The sequence below is a fragment of the Microtus oregoni genome, unplaced genomic scaffold (genome assembly GCF_018167655.1).
Source record: "Microtus oregoni isolate MIOR12 unplaced genomic scaffold, Mior012 000001F_ref0000356, whole genome shotgun sequence".
Lineage (NCBI taxonomy): Eukaryota > Metazoa > Chordata > Mammalia > Rodentia > Cricetidae > Microtus > Microtus oregoni.
In genome coordinates this window covers 400,118-414,070 of record NW_024543060.1, presented here as the reverse complement: position 1 = coordinate 414,070, position 13,953 = coordinate 400,118, and the positions used below count along the sequence as shown (strand labels likewise).

The following is a 13,953-nucleotide window of genomic DNA, read 5'->3' as shown; positions in this document are numbered from 1 at the left end:
TGGTTAGTAGGTGAATAATGTAGTTAGACACCAGCTCAACGTCTCCATATTCAGTGATAGAAGTGTTCCCTCCAGAAACAAGACCTTAACATCAGCTTGTGTGAGCAACCAAGAGCCTTGGCAATAGCCTGTGCTATTTGGTGGTTTCCATGGGTCCCTTTGGTGAATGACTCAACAGGCTGTAACCTGTTCCTGGCACTGGAGGTTTAATTTGGTGGCACAAGATATCTAGTTGAAGTCTTCTCTCCCCTGTTGTTTTTTGTCTCCCTGTGGGTTCCTTTCACATATGTAAAGGAAGATTCTAGGATAGTCAGTGTCCATATAGTTTTTCAAAGGACCTTTAGTATTGGTTGTCCCTCTCCATTTTCCTTTCTTTACCTTTCTGCCCCATCCCCCTTTCATTAAACCATCCAATTCTAGTTTTCCTTAATAGCTAAATAACACTATAGACTTTTTTCTTTCCTTTCCTCTCCTTCCTCCTGGTCCCTTACTAGGTTCCATACCTCTGTGGGTATTCAGATTGAAGTTCCCATATCAGAACCATAAAATCCTTAAAAGAGAAAACATACAATATTTGTCTACATGTACTGAGCACTGTATGCTTTTGACGCTGAAGTCTGACATGGGCACACACAGAACACAACCTCGGTGCACAGCTGCTGAGTACCATTGTGAGCTCATAGCGCATCACTATGCCCCTAGAACTGTGTTGCTAAGGGTGAATCAGAATTCAGCTCACACTGAACTAAGGATCTGCCCAAGCAGGACGCTTATTTGGTTCAGTGGGGAATTTTAACCAGATTTTGAACGTTTACTACTGGGTTTGGGAGGGTGGGGGTGGTTAAAGGGGAAGGAAGGGAGGGGCAGTAGGCCCGGGAGGGCCAGGAGGGCCAGGAGGGCCGGGAGGGCAAGGAGGGCTGGGAGGGGGGGCGGGGTTGTCGGGAGGGCCAGGAGGGCCTGTAGAGCCTTAACATGCAGGAAGATATGGAGTATGATGCCCTAACCATTCGGGCCCCTCAGCGGTCTCCCTGGTATACCCACCTGTGGCCCGCATGCCTGGGTCGTGGGTGCTTGGGTAGAAGACAGCAGCGATTTCCTTTGTACCTAATTGGGTACGATCCCGTGGGCCGATTACAAAGGGCGGCCAGTGTGGGTGATGTCAAATTAGTCGAGAGATTGATCAATGCCAGGGAACACCGTGTTAACGAGTGCGACAGAAGGAGCAGGTAATGGGGCCTGAGGAGGGGCGAGGGGCAGGAGGGGCAGAAACTGTTGGGGACAGTCAGGGTCTACTAGGGAGAAACATACCTTCCAGATCTGCAGCCTGTGGGAGGGCAGATGTCATGCTTAAGGCTCTTCTTTCATGGAGACCTCTGGGTTTGTACCTGCTTTAAGCTCCTAGGCACCTGAAACCTGCACACCTTGGAAGGGCAGCTCCGAGGCTTTCTTTAAGAGAAGCAAAACAAAGAACTTCAGTTAGTTTACAAATCCCTTTACATTGTCTCTTTTAGAGCACTTTACTGAGGGCTTTAAAGGAATTTAGCTAAGGAAACCACATACATCTTTTTATGTGTACACTTATAATGTTTTAGGTTTGAGTGTTTTGGCTGCATGTATTTTCAGTGTACCACACAAGCATAGGAAGAGGGTGTTGGATCTCCTGGAACTGGGGTCATGGACAGTTGTGATCTGCTGTGTGGGTACTAGGAATCAAACCCAGGTCCTCTTCAGGAAAAACTAGAGCTTGTAAATGCCAAGCCATCTCTCCAGCCCTGTAATGTATATGTTTTAATGCTATGTTATATGCAACACAGAAAATTGTATCATAAGATAAATTTTCACATAAAAAGCCAACTCAAAGCCAAAAAAAACCCCAAAGAATTAACAAGAAATCTTATGTCTGTTTTATGCTTGCTGAGGGATTTCATAAGGAAATTTTCAACTTGAACTATAACTCTGTCCCCCGGCCCCTTATATACATGTTGTGTGTGTTTTGGTAAATACTAGAAGGCTAACGGTTGACATTCTCTTTGAAAATTTCTTTTCATCTCATTAAAAAAAATCATATGTGTGTATGCACCTGTGCCTCACACATGCCAAGCAAGTGTCTGAAGGTCAGAAGAGAACTATCGACAGCTGTGTTCTGCCACGTTGTGGATTCTGGGGATTGAACATAGGCCATTGGCTCTGCCAGTAGGTGCCCTCACCTAATGAACCACCCTGTGGTTTCTCCACCTCAGCTTTTTAGACAGATTCTCTCACCCAAATCCCTGCTGTGTTTGACTGATTGTCTTGGAGTATACTGATTAGACTTGCTGGCAAAATAGATTTGGGGATCCTCCTGTATCCACCAGTATCTCCAGCACCAGTTTCTCAAGGTGCTGGGGATTCTGAAGTTGGGGTCTCAGGCTTGCAGGGTGAGTGATTTTCCAACTGAGTTGTAACAATCACTGCAGCCCTCTTTCCTAGTCCTTGTTTCCTGTTTCTCACTAGATTATAGGCAGGAAACAATGACCCTCAACAGTAGATTCTCCATAGCTCACATGCTTCTTGATCATGTCTGTAGTTGTGAGGTTATTTAGTCTATAGTTATTCAGTCTTCCAAATTAGAGCTTCATACAAATAATAGAACAGTAAATTATTGTTTCAAAGTATTTTTGCTTAATATGTGTATTCTTTAGAAACACTGAATTTTCCAGCTGTATTTATCCATTCTGCCAATCCACTTATTCCCTGCACATAACTTAGATATCTACTGTACAGCATACAAATCTACTAGCTCTCAAGACCCTCTCATTCATAAGATATTACATTTCTCTGTTCAGTCAGCTTTCCTGACATTCTATAAATTTAAATATTGAAAACAATGAATGATGCTCAATTGAATCCCTAGTAATTTTTGTCTTTAAACTTTTTGAAAATCAAAGCAAGGGAGCTATGATACCATGGGTTATCTCCTTCTGGATAGATTTGCTCAGTTTTGGTGCTAATTCATGGAGGTATAAGGCAAAGCCATTTGCTACCACCTGGTGTCTATATTAACATGGACATTTTGTCTATTGACTGAGGACTATGCTGTGTCCCTGTTGGCAGCAAATATAGAAACATTAATTCTGGGCAAAGAGAAATGAAAAAAAAGTTTAAGTATTGATGACTGAAATTTTAGATTTTTGTTTGTTGTTATTGCTATTCTAAATAGTTTACATTTCATAGTCTTAAGAGCAGAAATTTACATAGATACATGTGACCTTTAGAAGTGTCATGGGCCTGTGGATTGTGTCATATTTCATTGGATGTCAGGCACAATGGACTGCATGGTGACCTTTTATTTTGTATGGTAGCAAAGTAAAAAACATTGCCAATTATAGTCATAAAATATCATGAATTATAAGTGGCAGACATCAGCGATTCTAAAGTGTGAAATAAAGAGTAAGGTGGGTGCAGTGGAACTGCCTGCATTCCTACCTACTAGGAGGATTACCAAATCAAGGCCAGCTTAGGGAATATAGTTTTAAAATATTGTAAAGATACTTGAGTAAAATCTTTCACATCTGCAGTAGGTATAATTCTGCTATTTCTCTTCATTGAAATATTGTGTTTGTTACCATTAGGAACAAATTGTAATTGTATCCAGCAACACTGAGCTGTCAGGTGCTGGAAGCATTTGTACGTGCTCTTGAAGATGTGAGTTGAAGCGTCACAGCAGCACTGTGTAAGAGAGCTGCAGTGTTGAATCCCCATTCTACAGATGGAGAGATTGATTTGTGGAGCTCATAGGAGGTCTATGTTCTAACTAGTAACACTCAGTGATTAGAGTAGGATTCAAATCCAATCTGAGTTCAATCTACTGGGCATTCTCCTGTTATCCAGAGAGGCTGCTCTGAGGAAGGGTGAAGCTTGTGATAGAGCACTCGCCTTGAATGGGACAGCCATGCGCTATATGCCTAGCACAGAAAATGAACACCTGAGTAGAGAAATAAGTAAATAAGAAAATTTTAGTTTCTTCTTTTACATCAGAAGGAAATGCACATTGGTGTCTACTTGAGTGTGCCTTTACATAATAATCTGTAATTTCCTAAAATGTCCTCTCAATTTGTAGGAGTTCACTGCACTACGCCTCTGCCCATAATCATCCTAATGTAGTAACATTGCTATTATCCAACGACTCTACCGATATTAATATGAAGGATGATGAAGGCTGCACTCCCCTAATAAAGGTAACTATCGTGAAACACTTTTGGTACAAAATGGATTAGAAATTATCCTTGTTTGGTTTTTGTTGCTGTGATGAAACACTGGCCAAAACCATCTCAGGAAAGGAAAGGTTTATTGGCTTACAGTTCCACATCACAGTCAGTCATGAAGGGAAACCAGGTCAGGAGTTCAATCAGGACCTGAGGCAGGAAATGAAGCAGAGGTCATGGGGGAATGATGCTTTCCCGTGGCTTTTTCCAAGGCTTGCTCAGATATCTTATACTACTCAGAATAACCTTCCCAGTCATGCCACCACCCCTAGGAAGCTGTGCCCTCCCAGATCAACCTCAATCAAGAAAATGCTATACATGCTTCTCAGAGTCCAGTCTGGTGGAGCCAGTTCTTCAAGTGAGATTCTTTTTTTCCAGGTGTCTTCAACCTGTGTCAAGTTATCAAAACAAGCAAATGAACAAGCAACCTCCCCCACTACAAAAATAGCTAAACGGTGCTAGTGAAATGCTTTAATATCTAGGTGTGGTGGCACACCTCTGAAACTCTACCACTTGGAAAACTTTGGTGGGGAGGTTATGAATTTAGGAAAGTCTGGTTACTTGAGAGGGATAATATGCATGACCTAAACAATTGGTCTGATCCAAGGGTAACTAGTCAATGGAATTGTTGGAATGCTTATTAAAGTTCTTGATTTCAGTGTCTCTTTCTTTATCCAATACCCACAGGCCGCCCAGCGGGACAATGTAGAATGCATCTCTATTCTCCTCATGCACGGGGCTGATCCCCACATTGTAGATGCCAATGGCGATGCTGCCCTCCACCACGCCATTTGCAGAGGGAACATACCAGTTGTCAGCAAACTGCTGGAGTATAATGTAGATATTAAAGCCAAAACAGAGGTAAGAATCATTCAACTTCATTCACAATGTACTTCTAGCAATGACACTCAGATCTCTTTCCATATTCTGAAGCTCAAGCAGTCTCACTGAATCTGTTCAGAGTAAAGCATTTTTTCCAAATCTGTTTTTCATAGTTTTGTAGGTAACTTAAAGGAACTCAGCACAGCACATTTTGTTTCAGATTTGGGCTTTCCTTTAAAATTCAACAAGTAAAGGACTTGGGCCCACACATACTTCACATACACACAAACAATAGAAAAAAATAATTTTAAGATATATGTCTGTAGAAAAAAACAGAAATCTGTTGCAATTAAGAAGTTACTGATGTGACTTGTCCCTCAGAGATGAGGCTAGAGTGGGAAGGTCACAGGCACACAGGTAAATGTGGAAATTTGATCATTGAAGAAAACATGCTGAGAAGACATTTTCACTTAACGTTTTCAGATGTTACATGTAAATAACAAAGGGGCCAAAATGGGACTCTATCTTAGACAAGGAGCAACTCCATTGTAATTAATGACCTAAGCCTGAATCCAGGACGTTCCCCAGTCAAGTTTAGCCAATTGGCTAAACAGTTCCAAACCTGGCCTTATAAGGCTGGAAGACCAGAGTTGCAGGATCTGGCTGCTACTGACTATATGTGTCAGAAAAATCCCACAATGGATGAAACTGTTACTAATTCTGTCCAATCAACATGCCCCCCCCCATGTAACTGCTCCCTGACTGCCCAATTATTGAAAAAATATTTAAAAGATTAAAAAGATAGAATTCCCCACGTCCACTTTAAAAGGGCCTGTATGTCTTTGTGGTGCTCATTATCACTTTATATGGGTGATGGACTGTTGCATGCTGGCTATTTCTGAAGAATAAGCACTCTTTGTGTTTACATACCATTTGAGTCTGAGGTCTTCCTCCAGCATCTTTTGGACCACTACAACAGGAAACGATGTTTGGTTTGGGAGAAAATTTTTAGGTTAGGGAAAATAGTTTTGAAAAACAGGTTGAGAAACTGCTCCAGAGATGCCACTTGGGTTCACTCATTCAACAGAGGCATACCAAATCCATGTTTTAGGATTGGGGCAATTGAGCTCTCTATGGAGCTAAGAAACTTGGAACCAGCAAGCGTTTGTGGGAAGTTCTGGAAATAGTGGTGTTCGCGGGCATTGTTGGACAGGGAAAGATGTTTCAAAGGAAAGGGAAGCCCTGTGTGTGTGAATCTGCAGCAAGGGCTGAAGGAAAATCTATCCTTTTGTGACTCATTTTGTTTTCAAAATCTGTGATACATTTTTCATTTGAAAAGCATGTCAATTTATAAAATGAAATTTTTCCTTTACAGTATGGTTTGACACCCTATAAACTCGCTTTGTTTGAAAATCAACTTAAAATGGCAGAGTTTTTAATTGAAAACGGTGCAGATGCACCTTCGGAGCTTACACCAAATAGGTACCATTTCTTTTTTACAATCTTAGTGCTGTTCTTGAGGGTCTCATTGCTTAAGTAATGAACACTAAAATGGTAGAGGGAAGATGGCTTCAACTCATAAGCATATATTGAGAAAGACTAGCTCACAGGGAGTGTGAGCTGGAAAAGAGACTGTTCCAACATAAAAAAAGGAACAGTGTGTACCAGGGCTCAGCTTCCCATTCAAAAACACGTGATCATTTCTAATCTGATTTGATTGGCAATTTTCTACTTGTTAAGGCAATTTCACATTAATGTTGTTTACTTTGAAAAGTGTCAAGTTTATTATCAACACTGAAATGTATAATTTTATTATTTTTAGCCTGTTCCTTATATATTTGCTTCTTATATATGTTCAATTTAAATATTTTTTTCAAATCATGTTGTCTCTTTGATCACTCACTTTGCTTTAAGTGAATTTGAGTAAGCAAATAGTTTAGGGTATCCATCAATTAGATGATATTACCAGATGCTACTATTTTCCCCTGTCCTGTCTGAACTATCTTGACACTGTGTTAGTCAGATGTGAATCTGTACACCCAAACTCCTGAAACAGCTAATCTGGATAGGGACACTTGTCCAAAATGAGTACAAAGAACTAAGACTCCATTGAGAAAATGCCTCCATAGATCTGGTTGTAAGGCATTTTCTTAATTAGTGATTGATGGATAAGGGCCCAACACATCATGGGAGGTGCTGTTCCAGGGCTCATGGCCCTGAGTTCTATAAGAAAGCAGAATGAGCAAGCCAGTAAGCAGCTCTCTTCCATGTCCTCTGTAAGCTCCTGCCTCCAGCTTCCTTCCCTGTTTGAGTTCCTGCCCTATCTTCCTTTAATGATGGACTATGGTGCAGACATATAAGCCAAATGAATCCTTTGGTCCCCAAGTTCATATTGGTCATGGTGTTTTATCACAGAAATAGCAGCTCTAAAATGGAACTTGGTATTTAAGATGATTTCAGCATTAAAAATTAAATGATTACCTTTTTTGTTCATACATGCAAGTTTAAAGTCAGATGAATTAAAAAGTAAAGCCTGTGTGTTGTGTATGTTTTTATTGAAAATACACTTTGGACATACCATATATTCTAAACATGGTTTAGCATCCCTCATCTTCATGTACTTGTTTTTGTATCAGAGGACATGCATGCACTGATATTCCCAACCAAGGCACAGTACAACACTGTGTGATGGCTTTGTCTTCCATCTTATTTGAGGCATTTTTTTTTCTATTTTTATTTGGCACTTGGCCACTTACTCCAGGTAAGCAGGTTGGGAAGCCTCTTTGGTATCTTACTACCTCCACTTCCTTTGTACTATAAAAGTGCTGGGATTATAGATATATTACACAGTGTCTGACTTTTTGTTGAATTCTTGGCTACTGTGACAATATGTATACCCACTGAGCCATCTATCTGGCTCTAAAACACTCAATTTTTAAAAGAAGACTTTGTGTCTAAATTAAAGAGGTGGCTATAAGTGTATTGTTATTAATTATGGAACTAAGGCTTCTGAGTGCAGAGCACTTTCAATTAAACCTCTAATCCAGTTAGAGGGTCTGTGTTTCCCTCTAAGAAGAACCATTTGAGGTCATTTATTCTTCCTTCAATACAAGATAGACAGAAATTTGTAAAGCTGGTACTTTTGAAGCAAATAAAGTATGCTTGTTACTTTGACATGGAATAGCACAGTTTTAGGAATTCACGACTAGGATCATGTCTCAGGAATAAAGTACTTATCACACAAACCCAAGATTTCAGAGTTCAGCTCCTCAGAACACAGAAAGGGCCTCATGTGCTGTGTGCATCTTAATCTCAGGGAACCTTGAGGGACATGGGAGATGGAGAGAGGAGACTGTCTGGAAAGTTATACTTTAGATAGTCTTGCTTTGTACAGCTGTTAACAACAAGAAACTCTGCCTCAAAACTAAGTTAGGAGGCAAGGACTGCCAGTCAAGGATGTCCTCTGACCTAAAAAACATGCACTAGGATCAACAGACACAAATGCATACACAGATGTGAACAGGAATGCATATCAAATATGAAGATGAAAAAGTAAGTTTAGGTTGTTGATCTAGTAAGACTGGGGATCATTATCTGCTAAAAAGACATTGGAAATAGTGGTCAAGGTTGAAGGTTTTCTTAGTTTTCTGCAGATCACTTCAGCAGCGGTGCTATTTTGGACTAGCTTCACACCACAGGTGAAAAGTCCCCATGACAAGTTCCAAGACTGTGATGACAGCCAAAGCAGAAACTAGGAAAATAAAGCTGCTGGTCCAGAATATCCTGGAAATAGGCCCTGAAGTACAGCAGTCTTAGCTGTGACCTGGGAAGAATATAGCTGACAAAAGAGTGTTGCTTTTCTTGAGTTTGGAAGCTGGTCGTGAGTTACAAAGACTCAGGATTACACAAAAAGGCTTATGAACAAAGAAACAGCCAGGCGGTGGTTTCAGCATTCACACATGAAAGAACTGTTAAAACAATTTGAAGGTGCCACAACTGTCATGGCTTCTAAGAATGCAGGCAGAAGGATGCTTAGAAGCAAAAAAAAAATACTTTTTCATATACTGACCATTGAGAGCATAGTACTCAACAAAATACCTCCAAAGAGTTCTGACAGATAGGACTGTGGGGCCTTAGGGACAAGCAGGCAGATGAGTGGAACAGGAACACTGATACCACGAGCATATAAATATAAGGTTACTGGAGCATTCAAGCAAATCTATGGAAAAAGCACTGCTATCATTCGTGTGTGTGTGCAAGAGAGAGAGAGAGAGAGAGAGAGAGAGAGAGAGAGAGAGAGAAGAGAGTGTGTGTTTTTATCAAGAGCTAAATTTCCTCTGTTTCTTCTCTATGAGGGAAGGTGGGAAGGACAGCAGTCATTAATCATCACCAACTGTTGAAGAATTAGTTTAGAGTTATTAGGCTGGGCCTTGTTGCCCATGCCTTTAATCCCAGAACTTGGAAAACAGGAGGCACACAGATCGCTTTGATTTCAAGACCAACATGATGCATATAGTGGGTTTAAAGTAATCTGGACTGCATAATGAGACCTGTTTCAAAAAATTATTTGTAAATATCTAATGAGAGATATATTAGGAACTCAAAAATAAAGAATTTAGAAAACATGCTAAGTATTTTTATATGACTAGTTAAATGCTGATCACTTTTAAACATATGTCACAGTGGAGGAGCAGCTGCAGTAGAATCAGAGCAATCAATGAAAACCTGTGCCAACTCCAACGAAGGTAAGAATGACTCCAACTGCTCCTACCTTCCCTAAAGAAAATAAGGAAGAGTAAAGATTTTAGATCCCCAAAAAGGAGTTAAGGAAATCCAGTATAAATGCAGTTCTGTGGTTTTCAAATATTCTGAAAAGTCAGAATTAAGAATTTATTTCAAAGAACTTTCAACTGTAAAAATATATTGTCAAAACATTGCTTATTTTATATTAATGCTGATATCTGTACTGCCTTTGAATAAAGGAGAAATCAACTTTACACACGTGTCCTCCATAGTCACATTGCAGCAAATAGGATTATTAGAAATACATATTCTACTTGAGTTTTATGACAAAAGTCTTGTATTTTGTACTGCATAACAGTACACAGGTAGGTGTCACTAGAATGTAATTATGTCACAAACCAACCTCAGTAATCAATAACTTTCATTAAATAATTTCCTACCTTATGACATAATTAGAATCTTCTGACCTCTTTAATGTCTGTGCAATTTCTCAATTTGAACAGTTTTGTCCTACTGTATAATTGTTTTCTTTAGAAATCTCCCATTTAGGGGTGAAAGCTTCATTCTGTAATGAACGTATTGAGTTTATGAAGACTTATCAATCCTGACATGTTTTCCTTTTCTTTTTCTTTCTTCCTTCCTTTCTTCCTTCCTTCCTTTCTTCTCTTCTTTCCTTGTTTTTTGTTTTGATTTGGTTTTCTGAAGAGCTAGACATTGAGCACAAGGCTTTGGGAGCATTCTAGGCAAGCACCCTACCCATTATCCCTACCTTCAGTACTTTTCTCTTTAGTTTTTCTTATAGAACATGGTAAGGGTGAATATCATTTCCATGCTGCAAAGCATGATTCAGGAATAAATATTGGAAAAAAGCAGAGTGTAGAAAATGACATCATTCTGTATTTCAAAGAATTGTCTGCTTCTCCATTGAGTCTGGAGAGACTTTGTGGCAGTGGCAGGAACACCACGTAGTATTTACTTTCAGTAACTGACATCACAGTGTCTTTTATACCTCAGTTGTCAGTGACAACCACACTAGGTAGTGAATCCAAAACCCTCTTCTCCCTTCATCTGGTGATGGATGGAGATAGAGATAGAGACCCACACTGGAGCACTGGACTGAGCTCCCAAGGTCCCAATGAGGAGCAGAAGGAGGGAGAAAATGAGCAAAGAAGTCAGGACCACGAGGGGTGCACCCACCCACTGAGACAGTGGAGCTGATCTATTGGGAGCTCACCAAGGCCAGCTGGACTGTGACTGAAAAAGCATGGGATAAAACTGGACTCTCTGAGCATGGCGAAAATGAGGGCTGATGAGAAGCCAAGGACAATGGCACGGGGTTTTGAACCTATGTAATGTGCTGGCTTTGTGGGAGCCTAGCCAGTTTGGATGTTCACCTTCCTAGAAATGGACGGAGGGGGAGGACCTAGGACTTACCATAGGGCAGGGAACCCTGACTGCTCTTTGGACTGGAGAGGGAGGGGGAGAGGAGTGGGGGGAGGGGGAGAAGGGTGGGAGGAGGGGGAGAAGGGTGGGAGGAGGGGGAGAAGGGTGGGAGGATGGGAAGAGAAATGGGAGGCTAGGAGGAGGAGGAAACTTGTTTTTTTTTCTCCTTTTCGCAATAAAAAAAGGTTAAAAAAAACAAAACCCTCTTCTCTCAAGAGGTAAGATGAAGAGAGTCAATATTATTGTGATGGAGACAGCTTTGTGTCACTGTATTATGAAGTTTACTGTTCATGGCTTTTATGGTGGTGAGAACTGACTGAGGCCTCCTGCATAATAAGCATAGGCTTTCCTACTGAGCCGCAATCCCAGTCCACTAGTTGGTGGTTCAAATGACCTTCCTGAGTCATGAGGAATGCTATGAAAGCACATTAAGTTTCTCTGACTTTAATCAAGACAAAAAAATAAATCAAAGTTTCATTTCATTTTTGTTTTCTTATGTTTATTTTGGTTTTGTGAGACAGGGTTTTCCTGTGTGTTGACTTTGAGCCTAACCTGAAATTCATTCTGTAGACAAGGCTAAGCTTGAAATTACAGAGATCTGCATGTCTCTGGTACCAAGTGCTGGGATTAAAGGAGTGTACCATCACTGCCCAACTCAAATGTTTATTTCTAAAAGCAAGCTGCAAGTGTCTAGGGAAGGATTCAGTGAGTTTATTGTTTACATATGTAAGCATGTACAATGATCCTATGTCAGAAGGAAGCCCATGGAATTTGCTGCTCCAGTCTCACAGCTTCTTCTCTGCTGCTCTCTCACCTGAGGTAGAGCTCGGGGTCATTACTACCAAGGGAGGGATATTTCCAATAATTCTTTTCAGGGGAGATGATACCTGCTTTCATGAGCATCCTTTAAGCTGCATATAAGGCTGGGAACACAGATAAAACTAAGGAACTTCTTCCCTCAACAGGGATGAGGAGAGGAATCCTGTTGCACTCCCTTGAGCTGTTAGGTAAAAGTTTTTGCCCCTCTTCTCTTTCTTTCTGTTAGGTTATACCCTGATACAAAAGACAAAAGCCATACATGTAGTCCCAGTGGTAGCAGTTTGTACCATAAAATGAACAATTTTAACTAAAAAGCTGAACAAGATTCTTAGTTTCCCTGAAGAACAAAAATGTGTATAGGATCATGGATTTTTTTTTCCATTTTGAATCTGTTGTTTTGTTTGTGAGACACCGTCTCATTGTTAGGTAGTTCTGGCTGTCTTGGGAATCACAGGGATCCACCTGCCTTTGCCACCCATGTGCTGGGATTAAAGTTGTGTGCCACCATCCAGACTCTAGAATTTTTCTCAAGTGTCATTATCCCAAAGTCAAACAAGAACCACAGAAGCTATTTTGTGACACAGTCAATTGATGCTTATACTGGTAAGGATGCTACTCTCCATCTGTCTGAGAGAGATCATTTAGGATCATCTCAATTGTTTATGGGTGGGTGTTTAACTTTAGGTATTATGCTTGTTAAATTTAAGTCTTCTTTTATTTGAAATATTAAGAAAATGAATGAATTCCCCATGAGGAAATTTCTTACAAAGGAGTATTTACTCTAGAATAATCTAGATTAATCTCAAAAAATTATACTATTTGTCTAATAATTTTATGTGTTATATTTCTCTAGCATTGTAATGAATTAATTTTGATTTTTTTAGAAGAAAATTTCAGCACTGACATAAAGCCTTCTTGCAGGTAAGGTCTAACAATATATAAAGACTAAGGAAATTCAAAGATAACAAGCTAATTATTGGTTGTATTCTCAGATAGATACTGATTTATACACTCAATTTTTGTGTTGTCTTACAACCCCACAGTTTTTTCAATGTATTTTTAGACTGAAAATTTATTGTTTTTAGATCGTGGACATGAGTTGTATACTCAACCATCATGTCCTGTAGTAATAGGGGGCGCGGCGGGGCTGCCTCCCCGGCACCCCGTCTGCCTGCTCGGCTAGCTTTACCCGAAATAATTACAAGGACACTGTATTTTTTTAAACACTGCTTGGCCCATTCTCTTCTAGGCTAATTCTCATATATTAATTTAGCCCATTTCTAATCATCTGTGTGTGGCACCCTAAGGTGCGCTTACCGGGAAGATTCTAGCCTATGTCGGAGCTTCATCCCGGGAGCAGGGCATGGCGTCTCTCTCAGGCATCTGCTCCAGAGCAGAGCTGTCGAGTCTGACCTCACTTCCTCTTCCTCCCAGCGTTCTGTTCTGTTTACTCCTCCCACCTATCCTCTAACCAATAAAATGGGCCAAGGCAGTTCCTTTATTAGCTAATGACCAATGACCTTCCTCCATCATTTCCCCATTTTCGGTTTAAACAAAAAAAAAAGGCTTTAACTTTAACATAGCAAAATTACATATAACAAAACAGTTATCAAGTAAAAGTTACAATAATCTTTATCATAACTAAGGAAAACTATAACTAACTATTCTTAACTCCATCAAAGACTCCAGAAAGATACAATACTATATAAGCAAACAAGAAAAAAGCAACTTTTAAAACTCTAGAAATGACAGAGACATCTTGCTGCCTGGACAGTCACACAAAGTTCCTCTGTACCGTTGGGGCATCCATCTTCAGCCTTCAGGCCCATGGTATCCAGCAGACATTTCCATAAAGCAGGAAAATTCAAAGTCAGTTCAGTCA

General features: G+C 40.2%; 1 protein-coding gene across 1 annotated transcript; it reads left to right on the top strand.

The window, feature by feature from the left end:
• Nucleotides 1–972: 972 nt before the first annotated feature.
• On the top strand, nucleotides 973–10,778 carry LOC121458118 (ankyrin repeat domain-containing protein 7-like). Its single transcript, XM_041667250.1, has 6 exons — nucleotides 973–1,226; nucleotides 4,100–4,217; nucleotides 4,932–5,105; nucleotides 6,442–6,548; nucleotides 9,750–9,811; nucleotides 10,612–10,778. Exons 1-6 carry the CDS (start codon nucleotides 973–975, stop codon nucleotides 10,776–10,778), a joined length of 882 nt encoding a protein of 293 aa, XP_041523184.1.
• Nucleotides 10,779–13,953: the final 3,175 nt, after the last annotated feature.